Below are 24847 nucleotides of genomic sequence, written 5' to 3' on the forward strand. Positions count from 1 at the left end.
GACCAGATTGTGTAGTTTCATCCATGCATATCCGAGAAACATAATGTTTTTATATTTTTTTTAAATAAACTTAAGGGTTTACTCAACAGTGAGTCACTTTTTTCCCACGGTCACACGTTCTCTGCATTGAATCTTTGCAGAACAGGTCTGCATGTTCATTTCAATGCACGGTTTTACAGCAAATAAATGAATCATCATCAAAAACAAACAAAACAAAAAATAAAATCTGATATCTGCATCACCTTACAGCCCATTCATTATTGCACAGGATTAATAACTGGTGTTGAAGATGTATCTGCTGTGCAAGTTGGACAAAAGTGAGAGAGTTACATTATACATTTAAAAAGTGCATTTAGTAAAGTGTTCAGTGAAGTTGTAGTTGCAGAATTTAAATCCACCACAAGAGGGCCTCAAACACTCCTCTACACACACACACACACACACACACACACACACACACACTGATGAAAACAGGACAAATAGGACTGTAGAGTGTGTGTGTGTGTGCGCGCCTATTAACTGTAAACAAAAGGAATGAAGTTTACATTCAGCAACAGTAACCAGTCAGTGTATCTTCACATCTTTTAACACGTTTAGTGCCTGATCTTGTTTATCAGTTGATGTGCACGATTGGAGATACTGAGTGACATGATTATAATTTTTCACCAGTGACAGTGTCCAAGACAGCCCCGATCAGCCCTGATCAGATCTAGTGTTGCACACCAAATATGTGAAATATGAACATGAACAAGAGCAAACCATCTCTCTGCCTCAGCTCTGTGATCCCTCCTCCTTCATCATGACCATAGAAACCAGAGCGCCATCTGCTGGCGCTCAAATGAAGTGCACATAGGCTCTGGCATACAGGTTCTCCAAATAATAAAATAAGCAATAAAAAAGGGCCTTAGACAGGCCTTGGTGTCTTCCATTTTGGTTCACTTTTGGAAGGAAGTACATCATATTGGCAGGTTATAGACAAACTGCACAGTATATAATTAATGAAGCATCTGATTGGAGGCAGGAAATACCACTGTGTCTCAATCTCAGGCTGCACAATTGGATGTGAATTTGCAAAGTGGCTGTGTAAACCAGGTTACTGCTGGAAATAAATATATATCGATTTTTTTATTATTATTATCTTTTGCACCTGAATGCGTCTCAGCCAATTCGACGTTCAGGATAAACCGCCGTCTATTTTTATTTTTTATTTTTTATTTTTGTTCGTGTAAAATGCCGGTCTGGAGTAACAATTAGCCTAACAATACGGTGAAAATCTGGAAAAGCATGCGGGACTGGCTGGCAGACTGAGGGCCGGTGAATGGAGGTCACCGCAGACACTGAATGAGTCTCAGCGGTGAGACAGAGAGGGGGAGAGGGAGGACGGACAGCGGCCAGCCGCCTTCAAAAATGGCGTCTCCGGAGGAAAATGAGTAAAAAATATTAAAACGCGGCCTGCTTTTCTTTACACTTCCTCGTTCGGTTTTTGTTGTTTTCTTTCCCTCGTACTCTTGGTTGCATTTGTTTCCGGCGCGGGCAAAAACTCGTCGTCGCATTTCTTTTCTTTTCTTTTTTTTTTACTTGAAAGGCCAAAGAGAGCAGAAATACGGGGAGCGAGAATTTGGGGAAATAAAAAAGCAGCCCTGTTTTATTTTGATGCGTCGTTACTGACAGCTAGCATCTGCTGCTAGCCCCACAAGCCCGGTGCTGCTCCGGAGGGGGGTGGGAACGATTTGCATGCGAAGGAGAAAAAAAAGAAAGAAAAGATTTTGAAATTGGGGATTTCTTTGCTCTGTCTGTGGGGAATGGTTGCTACCAACGTGGCCCTGTCGTTTGCAATCCTTTATAGCGCTAGCAGCGTAGCAGAAACTAGCCTGAAGAAAGGGGAGGAGAGACGGTGAAAAAGGACGCATTCAAATCAAATGTTTATCAGCGTTTCGTCCATCACCGGCCAAATCCGCCGCATCTTCATCATGACCGTGACTGATTTTGGACTATATCTCCAATCGTGGAAATGATTGACGTGAAAAGCGAAGGAAAAGGAGAAAGACTGGCTTTTTTGGAGGTGGTTGGATTATAACCCCGTAGACCCCCCTCTTTTTTCATCCAGCTTTCTCCTCCTCCCCTCCATTTCTCTTTCAATATGCTGTTTTCCACTCTTGAGGACTTGCTTATGAAACCGGGAAAAATAGCCTGAAACGGAGAAAAGGGAAAGACTGGCTTTTTTGTTCTTTTCCCGAAATCTGCTCTGCGACTTTGTCGTCGCTTTCGACCTCATCGCACACATCGTAACAGCAACATAAATGGATAGAAATTACCCGGGAACAGGATTTGGTGATTTGGGCGCAGGAGCAGGATGGAGTTACGAGAGATCGGCAAAAGCAAGGTATGCATTGGATCCAGACAATGTGCATGCATCAGTGGTACTTTTTTTTGCAGGGCACGGTGTGTGACCCATGTAAACAAATTATCGCCACTGGCTTCATAAATAGTGCCATGCCCTGCCATGATGTGTAGTGCATTGTCATCTAAACAGTTGCATAGTAATAATATTATAAACAGGAATGGAGCAGCGAGCGTGTCGTGGGGGTGGGCGGGGTGGAGAAAGGAAAGGTTGGTGGATATGAATTGAGGGTGATTGACAGACGTGGGTTTTAGGTAGACCTGGCGGGGTGGAGGTAGGGGGTTGGTGGGTTGAGTGGAGGAGGAGGAGGGGGGTATGTCTGGAGCATCCATAGGAATTATTGTTCCCTGTGTGCAGGCCTGGACACAGAGCCTGATAGATAAATCCACTGGATTGATAGGGGAAACTGCGAGGAGTGCAGACGCAGCAAACCCCCTTCACAGCAGCAGCAAAACCCCCCTGACAGACATCAACAAGAAGAACTGATACGTATTAAACCGGGAACATGCATTTCATCAAACAACGTTATACTGAAAAGAAAAAAAGAAATCAAATAGTGGTGGTGGTGTTGGTGGGTAGAAACCATAGTCCCAGAACTGAGATTCAAAATGCCTTATCGTGATCTAAATAATTGGTGGTGGGTTTTTCTATGGTTTCTGTCAATTTGCATAATGAAATTGTGTCACATTCACCCTGCATCACACTTGTAATTGTCCCCTTTCACTAAAAATAACAATAAAACACACACATATGCGCTTAATAACAATGCCAGGGTGAAATCAGAAGATGGTGATGGTGAAAATTGTCTGAGGCTGTGCAACATAGCCCCTGTCTCTTTAGCTTTATGTTAGCCTGCAATGCTAGCGTTGTGTTGCATGGAAGTCACTCGAGGCCTGTGTGTGCACGCAAAGGAAGCATCACTGCTTGTCGTCGAGCTGCACATTTGTGATGTTTTGACCCGGAGTTGACCGCCTGCTCCTATTTGAAAGCCACCGTGCCACTATGGGAAGCGATATTTGGCTAAACAAACCTAGCCACTTGGCTGGTGTTTGCATGCAACTTAGCATGCATTTGCGTCGACCTGCACACATCCAGCTGTTAGCCAGATCAACATAATCAGTTGTCGCTGACAAATAGAAGCCGTTTGTCTCGTCTTATCGATTCAGCAAACGGTATTTTCCCCCCCGCTTCTGCCCAAATCTGCACATCACTCACTCGTGGTCTATTTACTCCGGAAAAAAACACTTGGCCTTGCATTTTGGGCCTAGTCTCTGCATTTCTCCCCATAGCTGCTGCTGCTGTGCATTGCTGCTAGGCGGTGCTACCAGCAGCTCAAATGCTAGCATGTTACCTTGCCAGCCATCAACGCATTTCATCTGTCTTTTGTAAAAGCACAATTCTGTAAACTGGCTAATCTTTAACGTGGAAACAAGAATCTTATTTAGCTTGTAAATTTTCAAATTATATAATGATTGAGTCCCGAGACCTCATTATAATTACAAATGAACTATCCCATTATTTTTGCATGACACTTTTATTGCTGCTTTGACAGATTTGCAATCTCTGTAATACACTTTCGTATAATAACCAACTTTGTGATTCTATTACTGATTTTTATTGAGTGTTTATCAGGAAAAAACCTCTTTCTTTTGACTTCAACTGTAATAAATCAAGTGGATCAGAAATGTTGCTTTTCACATGTTGTTAAGAAGTTTAACAAACAAATAAATGCAATGCATGGATTTTCAATTTATGAATTTACTCAAACTTTATGAAAAAATATTTTTAAATGACTCTTCTCAAGGGTCTCATTTTGGGAATAGATTAGGTTTATGCTAATGAACTCTGAAATTAATGACACTTCACAATCCCTCACTCCCCTTCTTCCCCAGTCTTGTATATGGGAGTTCCAGATCATCCCACCCTGAGTCTGAGCTCCTCCACCGACAAGCCTACGCCACCCCACACCCTCTGCAGGGCTATGCCACCAATCACCACCCAGGGAGCTCTGGCCAAGGCGGAGCTTGGGGAGCAGCTGGACGGAGTTTGGGTGAGATAAATGTCATACCTTCCATGTAACCACCATAAGGGGCCCCGGCAATGAATTATAGTGTCTCTCCATGTAGGCCCTGGAAGATTATTGTCATTGAAAAATGTGCACATTATACCAAAATTGAGCTGGAGCCCTTGATGTCAAAAAAAGAGAAAAGAAACAGCAGTCACAGCATTCATTCTCATGCAGTTTTGCCAGCATCTCGAAGGTTAAATTGAGCAACTTAGGTTGATGTACTTAAAGATTAATTAGATACTACCGACATCTTAATTCAGATTTCATTGTGTATATATATATTCTAGACTAGGTCAAATCTAGGCATAAATCTGTACTCAAGACTCAAGACAACTTTATTAATCCCTTGAAGCCGTTTTTATTTGCATTCCTAATACTGTCTTTCTTTCCCAAAGGTCTGTCGGGGCTCTTTGACACCGGCCTGCACCATGCCAGCCCCTCTGCTCCCGACGCCTCCGTCATGAATCTGATTTCAGCCCTGGAGTCCCGGGGTCCCCAGCCTCCGCCCTCTGCCTCCTCCCTCCTCTCCCAGTTCCGCACACCATCCTGGCAGACAGGTGGGGTTGTGTTAGATCTTCCCTCTCGTGTTGACATTCAAACAGGCCCCACAGTCAACATGACATTTAAAGAACCTCCCAATGTTTGGCTGCATTATTATTATTCTGACGGTGTTGCCATGTGAGCATGTTCAAGATTTAAACAGTTTTACTGGTCTTACTCCTGAATACTTCATGATTTCTTAATTTGAAGATTTAGCTGGACGGATGCTGAGTGATTTTTCAATATGTCTTTCTTCTCCTAACAGCGATGCACACGCCTGCTCCTCCTGAACTGTTCATCTCCGGAGCCCTTCCTGGCTCTGGCTCCTTCCCCTCCTCCTCAGCTCTCTCCGCCTATCAGCATCCAGCATCCTTCTCCAGCCGTTCTTTCCCCGCCGCCTCCCTCTCCCTCCAGGACACACCCACGTTTAGTCCCACATCCAATGGCTTGCTCTCCCCACATGACCCCCTACTACACATCAAGGCCCCTTCCCAGTCCAGCCTGGGTTTTGATAGACTCCTGTCCTCGCAGGGTGCTGCTGCAGCTGCCTACAGAGGCAGCCAGGACCCAACCGGAGCCTCATCTGCCCAGGCGTCGTCTGCCAGGCATCTGCAGTCCCACCAGTTCAACCTGCTGTCATCACAGCTCCAGGACCAGTCCTCCCAGCTGTATAATGCGTCAGTGTTTTCCTCAGCCCAGCCCCAGCCTCAATCCCAGTCTCAGTCCAACTCGGCTCAGGAACGGGCCGTGCCCCGGCAGGACAGTGTGATCAAGCACTACCAGCGGCCCACGCCAGCTCAGTCCCAGCTCTCGTCCTCTGCTGCCCACTCCCTCCAGCACTACCTCAGCTGTGGAGGGGCGGGGTACCAGCAAATAGCCACTCACCACAGACACGCCGGCCTTTCTTGCAGCCCGCTGGGTGACCAGAGCCCCTCGTCTGACCACAAACCCGCTTCTCGCACCGAGCAGTATCGGCCAATCATCCAACCCCCTTACTCCTCCTCCTCGTCCTCCTCGTCATCGTCCTCAGCTGGGAAAGGTACCAAAAGCAGCTCTAGCAGCGGCTACTCCTCTGCCAGTTCGGCTTCATCCTCAAGAACTCCTCACACGCCCCCCTCCGCTTCTTCCACCTCCTCGTCCTCGTCCTCTTCCTCTGCCACTTCTGGCGCTCATCCTTCCAACTCCATCCCCACCTCCAGCTCCAGCGCGGCGCCATCCAGGCAACAGCCGCCCCCTCAGCCAGCTCCGCCGCCCCCGGCCCCTCAGCAGCAGCAGCAGCAGCAGCCCCCTGCCACGTCCTCCTCAGCGCCCCAGTCTCTCCCCAAATCTTGCCTCTCAGGCTACGGCTCTCCTGTGCCACCAGTGAAGACCCCCACCTCAGCCCTTACTGGCCAGACTCCCCCCCAACAACAGACACAGTCGTATTCCCCTAATCAACCACCAACCTCCCACCTGGGTCAGTCCTACGGAGGCTTCAGTTCACCACAAGCCCAAGACCTGAGCTCAGGTACTGCTGGGAAAGGCTACGGGAGTTTAGGAGGACGAAGCCAATCATACTCCACCGATATATATGGAGCTGACTCCGCTTATGGGTCACTTCCATCTTCTCTGGGTGGAGCCGGAAGCCCGTCACTGGGCTACGGAGCCCCCGGTCACTCTCCTGCCCTCTTAAGATCCAGCGGCTCATCAGGTAGTGGAGCGTCTGGAGGAGGAAGCAGCAGCGGCACAGGTAGCGGGAACTCAGGCTCAGGAGGCGGAGCAGGAAACAGTATGGCCAGCGAGAGGGGCGGAGGAGGCAGCGGTGGAGGGTCCTATCATATTCCAGACTCCAGCCCCTCACCATCAGGCAACTCAGGCATTATCCGTCCAGGGTTGCACTCTCCGGTGCCCACCTGCCCCACACAATCCCCAGGGGGCGCAGGCTCCAATAAATACATCTCCTCAGTTCTCTCCCCTACTTTCCTGGCCTCTCCACAGGGCTACCCCGACACCAGGGGCCCCAGCTCCCAGGCTCAGTCCTACCACTCCACCTCGGCCAAAACAAAGGCGGACGCTTCCATGCTGGGAGTGGGCTCTCAGAGAACCCAGGAGGAGGTGGACGACGACGACGAGTTCCTGATTCAGCACTTGCTGCAAGCCCAAGCCAGTCCCGCCCCCCAGACTTCTCATCACCACCCACAACAAGCGCCACCGCAGGCGTCTCAGCAAAGCCAGCCTCAGCCGCAGTCGGTGGCCCCGACTACCGACTCAGGCAAAGGGCTGAGCTACGACATGGGTAAGACCTCCGAGGAGAGGTACCACCCCCAGAGCGTCATACGCACCCACAGCGCCACATCCACCGCCGGAGTCGGAAACGCGGGGTCCGGAGGCTCCATCTCAGGGCTGGACAACCAGCTGGAGATGTCGCTGAAGAAGCAGCAGCAGCAGCAGCAGCATCAGCAACACCACCACACGCAGCAGCAGCAGCAGCAGCAGAGGAATGAGAGGTCCGTCGGAAGCAGCAGAAGCAGCGGAGGGAGAGGCAGCGCCGAGCAAGTGCACTCGCATCTCCATCACCACGACAACCTGGGCTCGGTCGTCCACTACGGGCGCGGCGACCCGTACAGCCAGCACTCCCTCGCCCCGCAGCACTCCTCGCACAGTCAGCATGTGTCCTCTCACTCGCAGATCCCATCCCACTCCCAGATGGAGCTCCAGAAGAAGCCGCAGGAGCGCGCCGAGATCCCCTACCCTCGGAAAACGCCGGAAGTGCAGCAGCAGCAGCAGCAGCAGCAGCATTCCCAGTCTCAAGCCGCCGCTGCCGCCTCGCTGATGGACTCTCCCACCGATCAGTCCCGCCAGCCGCCGCACCTGCTCCAGTCGGTGCTGTCCCACACCACCCGCAACAAGCTGGAGCCGCATCAGCAGCACCACAAGATGGACTCTCACCGGCAGCACCCGCAGCACCACAAGATGGACTCCCACCAACCGCATCAGCAGCACCCGAAGATGGACCCCCACCCTCAGCACCAACAGCACCAGAAGATGGACTCGCATCAGCATCAGCAGCACCATAAAATCGACTCCCACTCGCAACACCAACAGCACCATAAAATGGACTCTCACTCCCAACAGCAGCAGCACTCCATCAGCCAGCAGCAAGCCGTGATGGAAAGCGGCGGCGGCCGACTGGGCTCGAGCAAACACCAGGCGCAGTCGCAGTCGCAGACCACCCAGCTGCAGCTGCAGCTCCAGTCGCAGGCTTTGGAGGTGGCGGCGGCTCACTACAACCACGGGCCGCCTCCGCATCAGCACGAGCAGAGCCAGGTCAAACAGAGCTCGGTGGTGTCTTCCCTGGACATGCTGGAGCGCTCTCTCTCCCAGACCTCCAGCACGGACGTAGCTGTCGCCGAGGACAGACGCGGCGGGGCGGGCAGCGGCGGGAGGAGCGGAGGCAGCAGCGAGCGCCACAGGCAGCAGCAGCAGGAGCAGCAGCAGCAGCAGCAGCTCCCGTCCCACCACCACTCGGCCTCCGAGCTCCACTCGTTCCTCTCGGAGCCCGACATCAGCCTGTCCACCCCGCCTCACATGCACCACCTCTCGCAGCACCATCCGCAGCAGCAGCAGCAGCAGCAGCAACAACAACAAACCCACTCCCACCACTCTCACCACATACCTCCGTCCTCCGCGTCGGCCCACTCCCAGTCTCAGCCCGACCCGCAGCAGCCGCTCTCGTCCCAGCTGACGCCTCAGCAGAGCCAGCTGGACCAGCAGCGCTCGGAGCAGCACCAGTTCGACACGGTCAGCCCGGTGGAGAAAGCCGACCAGAGTCAACAAAGCAACCGCTTCGTACCGCTGACTTCCATCTGCTTCCCGGATTCTCTGCTTCAGGACGAAGACCGCTCCTTCTTCCCAGGTATGGAAGACATGTTCTGCGCAGAGGACTACAAGTCGAGCTGCGCTGGAGGAGCAGGACCGGGTCAGGGGGAGATGAACGAAAGCCACGCCGGACAGGAGGGAATGGATTCCATGAAAGCGGGACAGAGCGCAGGCGGAGCCGGGGGAAGCGCCGGAGCCAGCTACGACATGATGGGTCACCACGGTGGAGATCAGGGCTATGAGCCGTACTGTCACGGCCTGGAGGAACCCAGCAACAACACCATGACTCTGGATCTAGACTCCCTCAAAACCCACGAGCTCCCTTCCACGGTCAACACTGAACAGCTGGGACTGATCCAGTCCCAGGCACCAGCCATGGGTATGGGCGCCAATACCGCCGGTCCCAACAACTCTGGAGCCAAAATGTCCTCCGGGCCGGGAGGAGCCAGTGCAGGGGCCGGTTCTGGAGGCCTCCAGTCCCCCATCTTCTGTTCATCTCGTCCCAAGAAACTCCTCAAGTCCAGCTCTTTCCACCTGCTGAAGGAGCGCCGGGACCCCAACACACTGCCTAAGAAAAGCTACGCTCAAGAGTACGAGTTCGAAGACGACGAGGACAAAGCCGACCAGCCAGCCGATATCCGGTTGAACAGCCGGAGGCTCCCGGACCTGCTGCCTGACTTGGTTTCCAGCTGCAGGAAGGGAGGAGGAAGCGGGTCACTCAGCCCTTTAATGGGCGACATCGACTTCTACCACTCCTCCGGCTACTCCTCCATGGGCTCCCATGCTCTCATGCCTCAGGACACACCCAAGAAAAGGGGCAGGAAGCCCACTAGACCCAAGAGAGAGGGGCCCCCGAGGCCGAGAGGCAGACCTCGCATCCGCCCAATGCCCGAGCCATACACTCCAAGAGGGATGATGGGGGAGATGGGTGGAACAACAGTCGGAGGAGGATTCAACGTGGAGGGACGAGGGAGAGGCAGGGGTCGCGGAAGCCGAGGCCGAGGAGGAAGGAGGGAGGACATGTACATGGAAATGAGCGGGAAGGAGCCGGATCAGATGCACCATCACCATCTACAGCAGCAGCAGCAGCAGCTCCATCACCAGCCACAGCAGCAGCAACATGAGCCCATTCCACCTCTGAAGGTCAGTGGCGTTCTGCCTGGAAGAGGCGTAGGGCTTTTGTCGTTCTTTCTGTTGCCTGTGCTTTGCAGCCGTGGCTTCATCACTCTCTCTCTTAGTTTTAATTGTAAACTTGTCAGATTTAAGGTTAGGCTCAGTCACCCTGTTTAAATTGCCTTATGTAAATGCCAAAATTACTCAATACAATTTCCATCCTGCCCGCCTCGTGCCTCGTGCTATACATCAGTTTGTCCAAGCAACGTTGCTTTAAATCTTTCTGTTTTCTTCCCCTCCGTTTTTAGATTAAATTACCCATTGGTACCCTGTCCTCCTCCGACGCCTTGCTGAGGACGGACTCTTTGTCTGGAACAGACCCCGCTTTGTCGGACGGCTCAGTGGGCTCGGCTCCTTCACTCGGTTTAAGCCCTGGACCCCCCTGCAGCACGGAAAGCACCAGAAGTCAGGACAAGAACAAGCTGAAAAGCCAGATGATGGGTGAAGGTGTGGATGACGATGGTCTGGAGGAAAGGGTAAAGAACACAGGATTTTATCTCAGCTTCATTGAGCAGTGGCATAAAGATACAAATAAAATTGATTTCATTCAGATAAGGCTTTATATTTGTGAGTGAAAGTCTCTTTTGTTTTTCTTCTAGGGGGATGAGAAGGACTCTGAGTCCAAGGCCGGCTTTGTTGCGTCATTCTTGGACTTCCTCAAGACGGGGAAGAGACCTCCAGGCTTGGACATCTCACCAGGAATGGAACATGATAACGGTGAAACCTCACCCTGTAAATCAGGGGGTCTGCGCCCGCTGTCTCCCGCTCCTCCTCCTCCTCCACCGCCTCCTCCGTTTGGGGACGGTGAAGGGAACGGGGGTCTGGCTCTGGGCAACTGTCCCAGCCCCAAGCGCTTGGAGGACGAGCTGAAGAGGAACCTGGAGACGCTGCCGTCGTTCTCCTCCGACGAGGAGGACTCGGTGGGAAAGAACCAGGATCTGCAGAAGAGCATCTCCTCGGCCATTTCAGCTCTGTACGACACTCCTCAGCTCACCTCTAACATCCAAACCCCGCTACCTCCTTCACCCCCCCAGCCCCAGCCCCAGCCCCAGCCTCAGCCCAGCCAGGCCCCTCTGACTCCCACCCTGCAGCCCCCCACGCTCAGCCCTCAGCCCGCCATGCACACCCCCCACGCCCAGCCCCAGTCCAACGAGCCCGACATCCTCCAGCCGGAAGATGGAGATATGGAGGAGAACAAGGAGGAGGAGGAGAACGAGGAGGAGAGAAGCACAGGAGAGGATGAGGAGAGCAATATGACGGAGGACAGAGAGCTGCAGCTGGAAACGCTGGGTGCCCCCAAACTTGAGGGTGAGGCTGGAAATTAGCTTTTTTACTCATTTAATTTTTCTGCGGCACAGCTTAGGAAAATTAATTTTTCTCCCCACAGACGAGGCTATTTTTAGTCCAAAGAAAGCTCCCATTAAGTATTTCTTAAATTAATAATTCAGTTATTGTGGCTGTTTGGACATTGTGATGAATTGATCTGCAGAACTGACCTTGCTCCTCTTTCTTTCTTTATTTCCTTCTTTCTTTCCAGCGTCCCTCCCTGAGATCCCTGTGGCGCCAGCAACTCCCGAACCTCCCTCCATCCCTCCATCTCCCTCCACATCCTCCTCTCCATCTCACTCCCCTCTGCCCCCCCTCTCGCTCCCCTCACCCCTGCCTCCACCAGAAGAGCAACAGGAGAACTCCCAGCCTCCTAGCCCCGTCGCTCCCGCATCCCGGTCTCCACCGTCTCCGCCCGCGTCCGCTCCTCTCCCCCAGCCCGCCACTACTCCTCCCCCTCCTCCGGCTTCTCCTCCGCCCCCGCCGCCTTCCACTCAGAAGGAGTCTCCCATGCCGTCTCCCGAGTCGCCCGCCTCTCCCGAAGAGCCCCCGGCTCCGAAAATCACCTCCCTGCACCTCGCACAGAAGCAAGAAGACGCCGCCATCGTTGGAGAGAGCGAGGAGGACGAGAGCGAGAGCGGAGGGGAGGGCATCTTCAGAGAGAGGGACGAGTTTGTGGTGCGGGTGGAGGACATTCGAACTCTGAAGGTATGTGCGCCAGAATGTGTTGAAATGCATTTCCTTGTTCGTACGAGTGTTATTGACAGTTAAAAAGAGTTGTCGCCTCTGTGGTGAGGTGGCAACCAACTGAAGAAACAGATCTGGATCTTTGGGTTCCATGTGTGTCGTGTTGTTTTGCCACAGCTGGCCCTGCAGACGGGGCGTGAGCCGCCACCCATCTGGCGGGTGCAGAAAGCTCTGCTGCAAAAGTTCAGCCCAGAGATCAAAGACGGGCAGAGACAGTTCTGCGCCACAAGCAACGTGAGTTCACCCCGAGCCCTCAGTCATCTGACCACACCTGCAAAACAGTACTTTCCACAACCGCTTGTGTTGTGCATGTTCAAATATACATTGTGTGTACCACGGTTAAAATGAGGCCATGTGAAGGTTATTGTTGTTTTATATTAAAAACATGCTTCATGTGTCTCCCTCAGTATCTTGGCTACTTCGGAGATGCCAAGAGGAGATACCAGCGAATCTATGTCAAGTTCCTGGAGAATGTCAATAAGAAGGACTATGTCAGAGTCTGCTCTCGGAGACCTTGGCGCCGAGCCACGCCAGCTCTCAGGTACGGATATTTGCCACATGGAAAAATCCTTCTCATATTGAACTAAGCCTTGGCAGACTTAGTTGGGATAAAAATCACCTTGCCTGATAAGAGAATACCAGTAGCTCAGTTTATAGTAAAGCCTGGGAGAGGAGCTCCCAGCTGAGTGCACGGAGGCCAGAACTGAGGCCAAAGAGACACCCGAAAAAAATCTGGTTACAGAAATAGAATCTCAATACATGAAATGTTATAACTTTAGGGACTAATTCTAGGTGCATAAACAGGTGGACTGTTGTAGTAGTTCTCAGCATGCACTCTGTTGTGCCGAGTGAATTACTTTGCCAATACACATGGCTAAAAGGAGTTTCCTTCTGTGTCCTCTCCACAGTCTTGCACCTTTTTTCCATTATTGATTTGACTATAAATAGGAGAGATTCTGTGAAGCTCTATAACAATATATTTATGTGTCACAGACGCCAGTCCCTCCCCAGAATGGCATCCCCTCCCACCACCCAGGCAGCACCCAGAGCGGTGGAGAAAGAGGAGAGAGTGGCTCCACCACCAGTCCAGCGCGAACAGAGGGAGAAAACGAGAACGGCAACGACGGCAACGGCAAAAGAACAACGGGAGAAGAAGGAGGCTCCGGCTGCGGTGCCCAAAGCCAGGGAGAGGGAGAAGGAGAAGGAGAGGGAGCATGAGAAGGAGAAGGAGAAGGAGAGGGAGAGGGAGAAGCGAATCCAGCCGCAGCAGGAGAAATTAGAGAAACGCGCTGCAGAACGAGGGAGAGCGAAGGAGGAGAAGAAAGTGGTGGAGAGGAAGGAGAAGGAAAAGGCCGAACGCCCACCCAAGTCCAAGCCGGCCAAAGTGAAGGCAGAGCCACCACCCAAGAAGAGGAAGAAGTGGCTGAAGGAAGTTCCTTCATCATCAGACTCGGACTCATCGGACGAGGCAGCTAGTGAGAATGAAAGTAAGATGAGTGGTTGTTCTCCACCTTTAGACGTCAGTGTAATGCAATTTTATGAGGCCACGATGACAAAGTGGACGTTATTTGTCATGCTGTTTTTTTTGTTTTGTTTTATCTTTATTGTTTTTTGAACTTGGTACATCATTTGTCCAAATTAATTTGTTACATCGTTCCAGTCTTTAAACAACTTCCCTCCCTCCTCCCAACCCTGAACTTGGAGCCGTCAGTTTAAGAAAACAATGATACTTTGACCCTTTGGAAACTGAAAAAAACAAAGCAAAAATAAACAAAACAATATATACAGCATGCCTGCATGTCATCTGGTAAAGACGGATATATAAATAATCAACTGAAATAAATAGGAGAGGAAAAGGAAAAAGAGAGAAACATACATATACACAGAATATACGTATCTGTGTGTATATATAAAAATAAGAAAACAAGAATATTCATGTATGTAAAATTAAAAAAGAAAACAGAAGCAAATAAATAATAATGTAATAAAACTCTTGCTTCTCTCCCACTCAGTGCCAGTGAAAGGTGGAGTCAACAACCGTGCCATGAGGGAGATGTTCAGGAGCTACGTGGAGATGCTGGTCAGCACGGCCCTGGACCCCGACATGATCCAAGCTCTGGAGGACACAGACGGTGAGACCACACATCACTAGCTGCACTAAAGCTTTTACTGAACCAGCAAAAGAGGGAACAGGGAATGGATCGTGACACAGCTCATAATGTGCGAGAACAAATCTCAGACTTAATAAGAGCTGGGTGTGTGGCAGCTTGTTGTCTGCAGCTTGAACATCTGCATTAAAAGAGCCGTTTTGATGGTGTTTTCAAACACGGTTTCACGTAGCAGCGTTCACTTTGGCCAGGTTAAATAAACATCACGACCACTGACAGGCAGCAGCTGCCAGGTTTCAGGTCAAACTTTCCAGCTGGACGACTGCCCCGTTATGACAGCAGGGGGATTTTTTTTTTCTTTTTTTCTAGAGTTATGTATCATGCGTCTCTAGATCCATCTTTTAATGGGAATCTAAATAAACAAGAAGTGACAGGCTGAAGGGGAAAGCCCCGGGAATGCTGCGAAATACAGCAGCCAAGAAAGAGCGGCTTTGAATCTGCCCTTGGTATTGAAGTGATTGGCAGGTGCATGAATGATTACTAATGAATCTTCCCTGACATTGATTGGGCCACCAGATGAGCTGTACCTCCCACCTATGAGGAAGATTGACAGCATCCTCAGCGAACAGAAGAGGAGGTTGCTGAGGAGAGTCAGCATGAGCTCTCAGCACCAGGTAATCTGTCCTGAATCAATCTGTCCTGCTCCTCTTCCTCTCTCTCCCTGTCCCTCACGGCTCAAACCACATCTATTCTTCAAATTGTAACTTTTCTTCCTCTCCTTCATTTCATTCTGCTGCTTTTTCTCCTTGGCAGTGCAGGAAATAAACCTAGACCCATATTAAATGGCCCAGTAGTTTTTCCATAGGAACAATACTAGATTCACTTAGCGATAGTGTTGATTCACGGGAGTGTAGTGCAGAAACCAAATGGTGATAAATGGATTCAAAACAGAAAATGAATTGATAATTATCAAATAAACATTAAAGTCACTTATCAAGCAAAAACATTTGCTGTTGACAGATTTTCAGGCGTTAGGATTAGCTGCGGTTTTGTCATGGTAAAGTGACATCACCTCAGGCTCAAATATTTTATACACTTATGGTAATTAGTAGAAAAGTAGATTTATTGCTAATGAAAATAATAATTGTTCTTTTTTTTAAAAACTGTTATCTCATGATATCTTGTCTGTCTCCCTTTTATTAATTCCTTATCCTGGCTGGTCCTCAACAGGAGGTCCTGCATGCGTACCCCCAGATCATCGTAGACCCCCTGGACACAGGAGTGGTGAGGGTTCGGCTAAGCGGGGACGCTTACAACCGCAAGACCCTCAACAGAGTCAAGAAGACCCTGCCTAAACCACAGGTATGCTTCTGTCTGAGTGAGCAGTTGTTGTTGGGTTTTTTTGTATTTAATTAATAAAACGTTAATGGACATGTTTTGCATCATAACCTCTTCACAGTTCGATACTGTGAAATGTATAAACAAGATCTCCGAGGACGTTTTTAGCCTCTGACTAGATGACTCTGGTTTCTCCATGAGATAAATGAAACCCCAGAGAAATAAAGAGGAGCTGTTGAAGGTGTTGGCATCATGCAGCAGCAGGAGGAGAAAATATAGACACTGAAACTACTGCCACGGCTAAATTAACCGTTAGCATTAAAAGCACTCACAGCCCAGGGAGAGTGACAGATGGATGGTTGGTAACGGAGAGAATAAATCAGTTTGAGCTTCCCCTCCAACACCTGCCGAGAGTTTCTAAACCTTTTTATTCAACACAGGGCTGTGAGGTTAATAAAGTCTCAAGTTTTGGCAGTGATTTTAATTATTGACCCTTGTATAATTAGACAACTGATAATTATTTCTCTTTCTTCGTAGGACCTTAAGCTGTCGGCCGACTCGTATCGGATCTACAGTCTCTACCACTCCGTGCATCACTATAAATACCACACATTCTTACAGTGCAAGAAAGAGGTAAGCTGTCATCTGTGTACGCATCAAATTTAGTGACGAGATTTGATCAGTTTTGAGCTTGTCGCCTGTAGCTATTTGTTAGACTCTCAGTGAAATTCCCTCAATATACTGTGGTACACAAGTGCAAATCTCATTAAATAGACCAGCGCTTTCTTTTTTGCTGAAGTCCCTGGTTTGTGCATCACAGTTGTCTGTGTCTCTGTGCCACTTTTTTTTTTTTTTCTCCTCCAGACCAACACCATTGAGCAAGCAGCCGAGGACCCCGGCCAAGAGGAAGTGGTGCAGCAGTGCATGGCCAACCAGAGCTGGCTGGACACACTCTTCAGCTCCTTCATCGAGCTGCTCACGCTCAGCACCAAAGCCTGAGCCAACGACTGCAGAAAGAGAGAGGGAATTAATTAAAGCAAGAGGATTAAAAAAAAAAAAAAGAAACCAAGAGGAGAATACAAAAATGGAAAGAGATGGATCCTACTGTACAGCCCCCCACCCCAGACCCCCTTCAAATCTCTACTATCTGAGGATGAATTTTCAAGGCCCTTGACGAACAAAAGGGGCTCTGTTCATGTGACCTCGGACACTGGCCTCTGTTCTTTTTCTTGTTGTTGATCAATGACTTAAGAAATGTCTTACTTTGTGAGGAGGGGGGGACCCCACCGGATCAGGGGGTCACTGGTGGGTCACGAGGGAATTGACCATTGGTGAAAAGGGAGAGAAGACGAGAGGTGGAAGGACAAAGAGGAGCCGTAACGCCAAGTCAACAGAGAAGCCACTGACATCTTGTTATAACCGTGTGTCATAAAAAGACAATAGTTCAAAGAGAAACTATTACCGCTTAGTTTTTACATAAATTATTTTTTGAAAAGACTAACATCAGCTGTTGGCTTTTGAAAAGAGTGGAAGAGGGTGAGAATGCTTTTTAAAACTTGCGTGTAGAGTGTGCCGTGAGCAGCGTGAACATGGACTCATCCACAGATAGAAACATGAAATGTGTTAAACGCTCTCCCTCTCATCCTGTGCTATGTGAAGGGCAGCACCCGTCAGCTGTGTGATAATATATAAACACATTTTTATTATTTATATGAGGAGGTTTTTAACTTAAACTCTCACAAGCGCTGGGTTGCTGCCCTAACATTTTAAATACCTTTTTATTTTCCACAGGTTCAGTATACAATCGTAACCCACATATCCAAGTCGTCTTCCCCTCTATACAAAAGAACAGACGTTGAGACAGAAATATTGTATCAAATACAGTGGGTGTAAAATAACAAAACAAAAAAAGGAAGAAAAGAAGAAAAAAAAAAGAAGAGAATGGGAAAATCTATTTGAAACTTACATTGTTGTGCTTCAGTTCAATCATCAGTCATGCAGGTGCAAAGAAAAAGAAGTAAACTATCCATTTCCCATGAGGGAAGGAGTATAAATAAGTAATATTTAAAGAGGAAATAGTCATTTCATTTTTATCATTTTGATGTTTGTGCATACTATGACTTATTTTGAAAACAATCTAATTTTCCATAAAAAAAGGAAAAAAAGGCGTGTAAATATTGTACAGTTCTTGATGAAATTCTTTGTCCTTCTGTACATTAACTCTCCTGTATTTGAAAAACAAATAAAATCTGCAAAGAACAAATGGGCTTTAATTTCCCTAATGTGTGTGTGTGCGCGTAGCTGCATTCATCTTTGTGAGGAGGTTTTTGATTTTCCAGACGTCATGAGGAGACCTGTGTTGGCCTGCCCTTACCTAAACAGCTTTTTTTTTTAAAGGGAATTTCCAACATTTTTTAAAAGTCCTCTCTTTACATGTTACTGCACAACTTTAAGACCTTTTACATACAGTATGACATATGAAAACTGATTTCACATTTATGAATTTGTTTTGATAGGGATAATACATAGGCTACTAATCAACTCCAGTACAAAATATTGGCAATATATATATCATAAAATATTGACTTGATGAATTTGTGTTTTTATTTTTCTAAGTTTGTTACATTGTTATTCTTACTAATGAGCTGAATGCACAAATAAATTCGCCCAAGGGGACTACAGTATATCTGAAATGTAAACAGGCTGGATTAGGCTACAGCAGACATGTTTTACATCCATGATGCTACCACAGATATAAAACACAAATTGGACAAATATATTTTGCTAAATGCTGAGTAAAGGATGAAATCACAGAGGTCTGAGATGTGTCAAGTGATAACCCATCCCTATATTTACTTATCCTGACTAATACCTCAGCGGATCTATACTGATCTAGGACGTGCAGCCTTGAGCATGATTTGTTTGTCTGCGATCCAACTTGACAAATGAAGTGCAGACATGTCAGATCTGTGGGGAAATTAGCATGAAATGAATTTCTAATTAGTTTAAAATCCTATTGTATTGTGACAACATGACTTGATATGTAGAGCAGAGTGTGTGTTTGATGTGAGGGAGTCAGGGGCTGAGCAGTGAGGGTCCTCGCAAGTGTAGAGGTCCAAGAGTGTGTGTGTGCGCGTGAGCCCACCTAGCGGAGCAGCTGGTGTAACGCCAGCTGACGTCACATCTGGAAAACGAAACTGACGAGCCGGAGTTTCCCGAGAAGCAGCAGAGCAGCAGAGCTGAGCTGGTATTTAAGGATTTCAGCAGCTGGACGCTGGACGACACTTTTGTTTCACAGCTTCACAAACCTACAGCAGCCTCCGTCCTGCTGCGTCACATGATACTACTCATCTGTCACCCCGAAATACGAGCGGACTTGAACTCAGCACTGACCTGCAGCAACTGACCGCCTCGTTACTTTGACTTCATAAGGTAGGTTACAGGACACTTTTACTGCTGTCACTGTTTTAAAATCATTACAGCTGAGTTTAATGTGAACAAATGTTGAACTTATCCAACTCCTCAGCTCTTGTTTCTTCATGTCTTTATGTTCATAAACATGCAGCTCACACAGCCACATGAGTATTTCACTGTACCACCTATAAACAACAACAGTGCTGCTGACCGGGCTGACTACTGTAGCTATTGAGTTTCCATTCTGAAGTGTGATCATTTCCTCTGTGTGTAACTCTATAGCCTTTTAAACTCTCACTTCACTTTGCAACAGCAACATGAAACAGAGTAAACAACTACTTTACACTAATATTTATTTCATAATGCAGTTAATGCAACAAACATGTGCATGTGTAAATGTATAGATATGTAAATGTACGTGTTATTCATATTAGGATAATTTTGGTATTGAGTAGTGGACGTGTGACCTCATTCTCCTGCTTCCTCTTTCTTGGCATTTAGAAATTGAAAATGCTGAGATTGGCTTCTGAGGTACTGCATGTTGCTGAGTAATATAATATAATATAACATAACATTATATAACATTATATGATATAATGAAGTAGGAAAATAGATAATTATTCTAATAATTTTGGCTCTTTATGTTTATTTTTACACCTTCTAAATACACTTAATTTAAAATTTTAAAGTTACAGTATCCACCTCCTTTTATTGACATTAATTCTTCTTGATTAGGCCTACTTTTTAAAAAAAAATAAGAGTCAGGTTGTAAATTTAGTAAACAGCACCCTCTACAGGTAGAATATCTTATTAGATGGACCTTGAATGCTGGTAAATAATATAAATATACAATCCAGATCAAATAAAAATGCAGATGCATATGTTTAACCAAGGTGATTAAATAGCCAGCCATAGCGAAACATTTTTAATTAGCAGAAGTCATAAAAATAATCCATCCACCAATATTATGGTACAGATAAGAAATGTATAAAACTGGATGTATTACATTTATTTTTATTGCACATTCATGGAGGATCATGAAGGTCTTGACGACTGTTGACATGACAGTTTTTCTTGCTCCTGTAGAAATGTCTCACTCCAAGCCGCTGCTCATCCCGTGGCTGCGTGAACAGATCAACAGTGGCAGATATCCTGGCGTCAACTGGACAAACCCAGAACGGACACAGTTCTCCGTCCCGTGGAAACACGCCTTAAGACAGGACTCCTGCCAGGATGACAGTCTTATCTTTAAGGTAGTGCTCATTCAGAGTAGTCATCAATACCATAGCATTAAAAAAAAAGAGATCAATAGCAGAGTGACAGAAAGTAATGGTCATCCTCTGTCTTCCCTGCAGGCCTGGGCGGAGGCCAGCGGTAATGGCCGGGCTCAGGGGGACGCCTCGGTCTGGAAGAGGAACTTCCGGAGCGCCCTGCGAGCCAAAGGCTTCAAAATGGTCAGCGACAACAAGAACGATGCTGCTAACCCACACAAAGTGTTTGTCTGGCCAGAAGAGTCGGCATCAGAAGGTGAGGATCCACCACGACGTCTATATCAGTGACCATTTCATTCTTTATTATAGTGGACTTTGGATGAAAAGTTTGAAAAAGGACCTTTTGTATAGACCTCTGTATAAAAATATAAAATGACTAATTAAATCTTTATGTTTATTTATTCATTGGCACTTGGTTTATTAAAGTTGTACATAATTTATACAGAAATATCACTGTCTCTTTTGTAAAATCCAAACACACCGTTCCTTTTGTCTTAATAGTTTATTCATGCAAAGTTATTCAGCGTGTGTCTTTACTCTAATCCCAGGGAGGCAGTTTGTGCTGCTTAGTGCATGTTTTTATTACCGTACATAATCGAATCAAAAAGGCATCAGTTAATTCCTCCTATTACTGCACCGCTGTGGATTTGCAAATTAGATAAATACAGAAAAGAGGTAAAACAGTGAGTAACACTGCTCTTGTGTGGGTTTATGTTTGAATATGACACACACCTGATCAGCCCTTTACCTGGTTTGGATGAGATCCATCTTTCACAGCCGACACACGTTTATGTTTCTGTGGTTGGGATTACTCGAGGGAGGAGTCAAATGCAGAAGTGAATGTGATTTGCAAAATGGGAGCGTTAAAAGCTTCAAGAGCTGTTTCTGAGCACAATGAATGATGAAAAGATAGTAAGCAGCGTTCTTTGCTTCCACTCTCAAAGCCAACTCTTCCGCTGGATCCCAGGACAGAGATGACTGTCATTTGTTTGAGGAATATGGCCTTCCTACACAAGAAGTAAGCCACTGTGTTTGTGTGGTTGACCTGTAGGAGCACAGGAAGTCAAATATACTGTGTACTTATGTGACTGTGTGTGAACTTCATCATGACAGATGTATATGTGTGATATCTTAGAGCAGTCAGGTGTTTTCCTGCTTTGACAATGTGGACCTCTACCTTCCAGAAGATGCTATATATTCAGGTAAATATAGCTTTTGCCTAAAATTAATGCAGCTTCTTAGAAATTAATTTTACTTATAAATGTTCATTAGCTTGAGAGTGTATAATGTCTGGATATTTGTGAATCACTCAACAGAGTCCACCATCAACCAGGATATCCTCCAGGAGTGTCTGAGAACACTGCAGATCGGCCCTGAAGCAGGTAGACTCATCGTTTCCTCCTGGCTGCTGCAGTAGCCTACCAGCAGAAAACAAAGAGAAAAACCAAGGTACTTTCCAAGAAACTGGGTTTTATTTTCTCCAACTTTTCCACAGAGGGCACCGCAGCCTTCGAGCTTCCTCCCGAGCAACAGCAGCTGCCCAATCAGGCTGCGATTGGTGGACCCGCGTTGCCTGGGCAACATCAGTATCCAGTAGCAGTGGAGGGTGCAGGCGGTGAAGCTGGGTTGCCCGAGCAACCGGCACCTCCAATGGGGGGAGCAGTGGGAGGGGCCTGTGACGTGCAGCTGGTGCAGCACTTCCTAGATAACATGGACAAGACCAGAGAGGGAGATAGCTTAAGTAAGTTGATGGATGTTCATGTGAGAATGAGATGTAGAAACTGAACAGTCTGTTACACTTATAAACATTTTCAGAGTGTCTTTTAAAAACGACATGCACATGTGTTGTAACACACTTTCTCACACTGTTTTCCTCTTTCTGAAACCGTAGAGACTGCGTTCAGGATAACAGTGTACTACAGAGGAGAGAAGGTGTCTGAGCAGCTGGTTAACAATGAAACTGGCATCCGCTTAGTCTACAGGTAACTTCAAAATAAAAGCTTGTCTGACAAATAGGGATGTCACGATTATAGATTTTCTTGGTACAATTATTGTCAGAGAAATAATCACGATTATTACAATTATTATATTCAACGCTATGAATGTGTAAAATCAAATATTGTCAAAATATAATTGCATTACCAATTATATAAACAAATTATTTAAAGTATCTATTATAGGACCAATTATTAATCCTTCAGAGGAAATGTTTGAAGCATTCAAATGTTTGAAGGGTTTTTTTAATCTTTTTTTTTCTTACAAATGAGGCACTAACATTTAAATTCCTACCAGTTCAGTGCTACGTTAAGTAAATTGACATTAACATAATTTATGCTAGTTACTGTGTATTTACCTTTACTCTGGGGTACAAAGCCAGGTGGTTATTCGCAGGTGATGATTCATATCGTTCATAATGTTGTGTAACTTTATTTTCATTCCGTGTGAGTTGCGCTGATCTGCCGACATGGTTCCGACATAATCTTTTTTAGCAAGTGACGGTATTTAGGAACCTTTACGATTAAATAATTGTGGTGTTTAAAACCGCGATTAATTGTGAAAACAAGTAATCGAGACATCCCTATCACCAGTTCAATTTTGATTTCACTAACCCTAACCCTAACATTGTAAGAGCAGTTATTAGTTGAATGTAATGCTCTCAGGACTCTGTCAGTCATACAACCTGCTCGCCTGTCTCAGCAATCAAATGAATGAACATTGTCTTCACATCAGCCCTGAATCCAGTGGGAGCGTTGTGGACTGCGCGTCAGGCCTGACCTTGGTCTCCCTGCCAAGTCCCGGCGCCATGTTGGATAAAACTCAAGTCAACCTGACCCAGCGCCTCCTGGACAAGCTGGGCGACGGCGTGGACGTAGGGGTGTCGGGTTGCGTGGTCTACGGCCAGCGACGGGGTGAGGTCAAAGCCTACTGGAGCTTCTCAAAGTTCGATCATAGCAAGCAGCCCCAAGAGATTTCTAAAGAGCCTCAGCCGCTTTACATGTTGAAGGACTTTCTGCAAGGTGGGTGACAGGAAAGAAAAGACACAGTGTTTTTTTTTTAGTAGTGCACCTGGAGTAAATGTGAAGTATTTTCCATGATGGGGTGATTGGGTGTCCTGTGCCTTTAGGAATGCTGGACTTCATTGGGGGTAAAGAGTGCCCTCCCTGCTCCCTGCTCCTCTGCCTGGGGGAGAAGTGGCCAGACCCGGTCCACAAGCCCTGGGACAAGAAGCTCATCACAGTGGAGGTGAGAGAACCTTCAATAAGCAATAAGTTTTTTTTGGCAAATTCCGCTCTCAAATTTCATGAATGATCAAACCCCCACCCCCACCCCCCATAAAAAAAAAAAGAAAAAGAAAAATTGCCACCTCCTGGGAGCTGTAGTCAGCAGCACTTTTCAAGAGGCAATTTTGTTTCAGTATTGATTAATAGTGCTGAGAGTACAAAGCCTGTATAGCAGCGCTGACAGCTGATCCCTCAGGTGTTAAAAAGCCTTTTCAGTTCCTGAGCCGCTACGCAGGGATGCATGCTGGGAAATGAGAAGCTTATACACAAAGTTACTGTCAAGAAATCAGCTTGACACATCTTATTGTTCAAACCCTCTCACTCTTTTACGGCTCATGTGGAGCTCAAATTTGCTACCTCCGCCTTGTCACTCCTGTCATGGCATCTGATTTCTGCTTCCTATGTTTTTTTTTCTCTCTACTTGTTTTCCATTTCCATCTCAGGTGGTGCTGACCTCACTGGAGGCTCTGAAGATGATAGCTGTTGACGGTGGCGCCTCCTCCCTGCAGTCTGTAGAGCTGCAGATGTCACTGGAGGAGATGATGGAGCTGTGCTGACGCAGTTTAGTGATCCTGAAGAAAAGTCATTGTTTACCCCCCGAAATAATCAAAATAAGTTACATGTTTTATGCAAATTTTGACATCTTTTTAAACCAAATAGAATAGATCTTACAAATTGTGTGTTAAACATAATAATTGCATCAGTGCTGATGATACTTCCTGGTACTCCCCAAGGAACAAAGCAAATGTATTTAAGGTGGCATGGTTTGAATATGTCCTGTTAAAGACACACACACCTTGTGTTGTTGTTTTTTTAGTTTTTTTTTTTTACGTATAATAATGATTAGGACAGATAGGAGTTACATCAGTGATATTTTTGTTGCTACTGTTTTTTAAAAGACCACAGATGAGAAGAGGACCAAACTGAAGATGCTGGAACAAAAACTAACCTTCAAACACAGAAAAATGTTAAGTCTTAGAACGGTTCAGTCACAGTTAAGGTGACACACTGAGGTATAAAGTTAATTCAAGGACACATTTGGGATGAGAACAGATCTGGAATCAGTCTGAATGTTTTTTTTAAATATATTTTTATACTGTGAGAGATCTATGGCACAATATGCTTGAGATACATCTGAGTTTGAGGCAGCAAACTCATCAGAGACTGTGCAGAGAGAAGTAATTATGCTGCACTGATGTTTATTTCATCATGCTTTATTTTTTGGGTTACTATGTACTAGATGTGGCCTATTTGCACTTCACTCTGCAATGAAATTATAGACACAGCTAAATGAAACTAGACTTTGAATCATGTGACGCAAT

The 24847-nt window shown here is 46.9% G+C and overlaps 2 protein-coding genes across 4 annotated transcripts; both read left to right on the top strand.

Moving 5' to 3' along the window:
- Nucleotides 1-1064: 1064 nt before the first annotated feature.
- On the top strand, nt 1065-17501 carry LOC146968075 (proline-rich protein 12-like). The gene is made up of 15 exons (XM_085761981.1): nt 1065-2383; nt 4294-4451; nt 4865-5026; nt 5275-10010; nt 10289-10516; nt 10640-11348; nt 11578-12074; nt 12231-12347; nt 12521-12654; nt 13107-13600; nt 14126-14245; nt 14798-14895; nt 15452-15583; nt 16097-16192; nt 16424-17501. The coding sequence occupies exons 1-15, from the start codon at nt 2301-2303 to the stop codon at nt 16556-16558; spliced, it is 7899 nt and encodes a 2632-aa protein (XP_085618107.1). The 5' UTR covers nt 1065-2300; the 3' UTR covers nt 16559-17501.
- Nucleotides 17502-18751: 1250 nt separating this feature from the next.
- On the top strand, nt 18752-24833 carry irf3 (interferon regulatory factor 3). Of its 3 annotated transcripts, none has more exons than XM_085760837.1 (11): nt 18752-18991; nt 20060-20226; nt 20329-20500; nt 21189-21262; nt 21380-21446; nt 21561-21626; nt 21740-21985; nt 22136-22226; nt 22975-23261; nt 23369-23487; nt 23969-24833. In XM_085760837.1, exons 2-11 carry the CDS (start codon nt 20062-20064, stop codon nt 24080-24082), a joined length of 1401 nt encoding a protein of 466 aa, XP_085616963.1. In that variant the 5' UTR covers nt 18752-18991; nt 20060-20061; the 3' UTR covers nt 24083-24833. The 3 variants fall into 3 exon arrangements, with proteins under 3 accessions (XP_085616963.1, XP_085616962.1, XP_085616964.1); XM_085760836.1 differs by having other exon boundaries at nt 18752-18972; XM_085760838.1 differs by lacking the exon at nt 18752-18991 and adding an exon at nt 19484-19504.
- The last annotated feature ends 14 nt before the right edge of the window (nt 24834-24847 follow it).

This window comes from Trachurus japonicus, chromosome 19 (assembly GCF_045865225.1).
Source record: "Trachurus japonicus isolate A0001 chromosome 19, Traja_1.0".
NCBI lineage: Eukaryota > Metazoa > Chordata > Actinopteri > Carangiformes > Carangidae > Trachurus > Trachurus japonicus.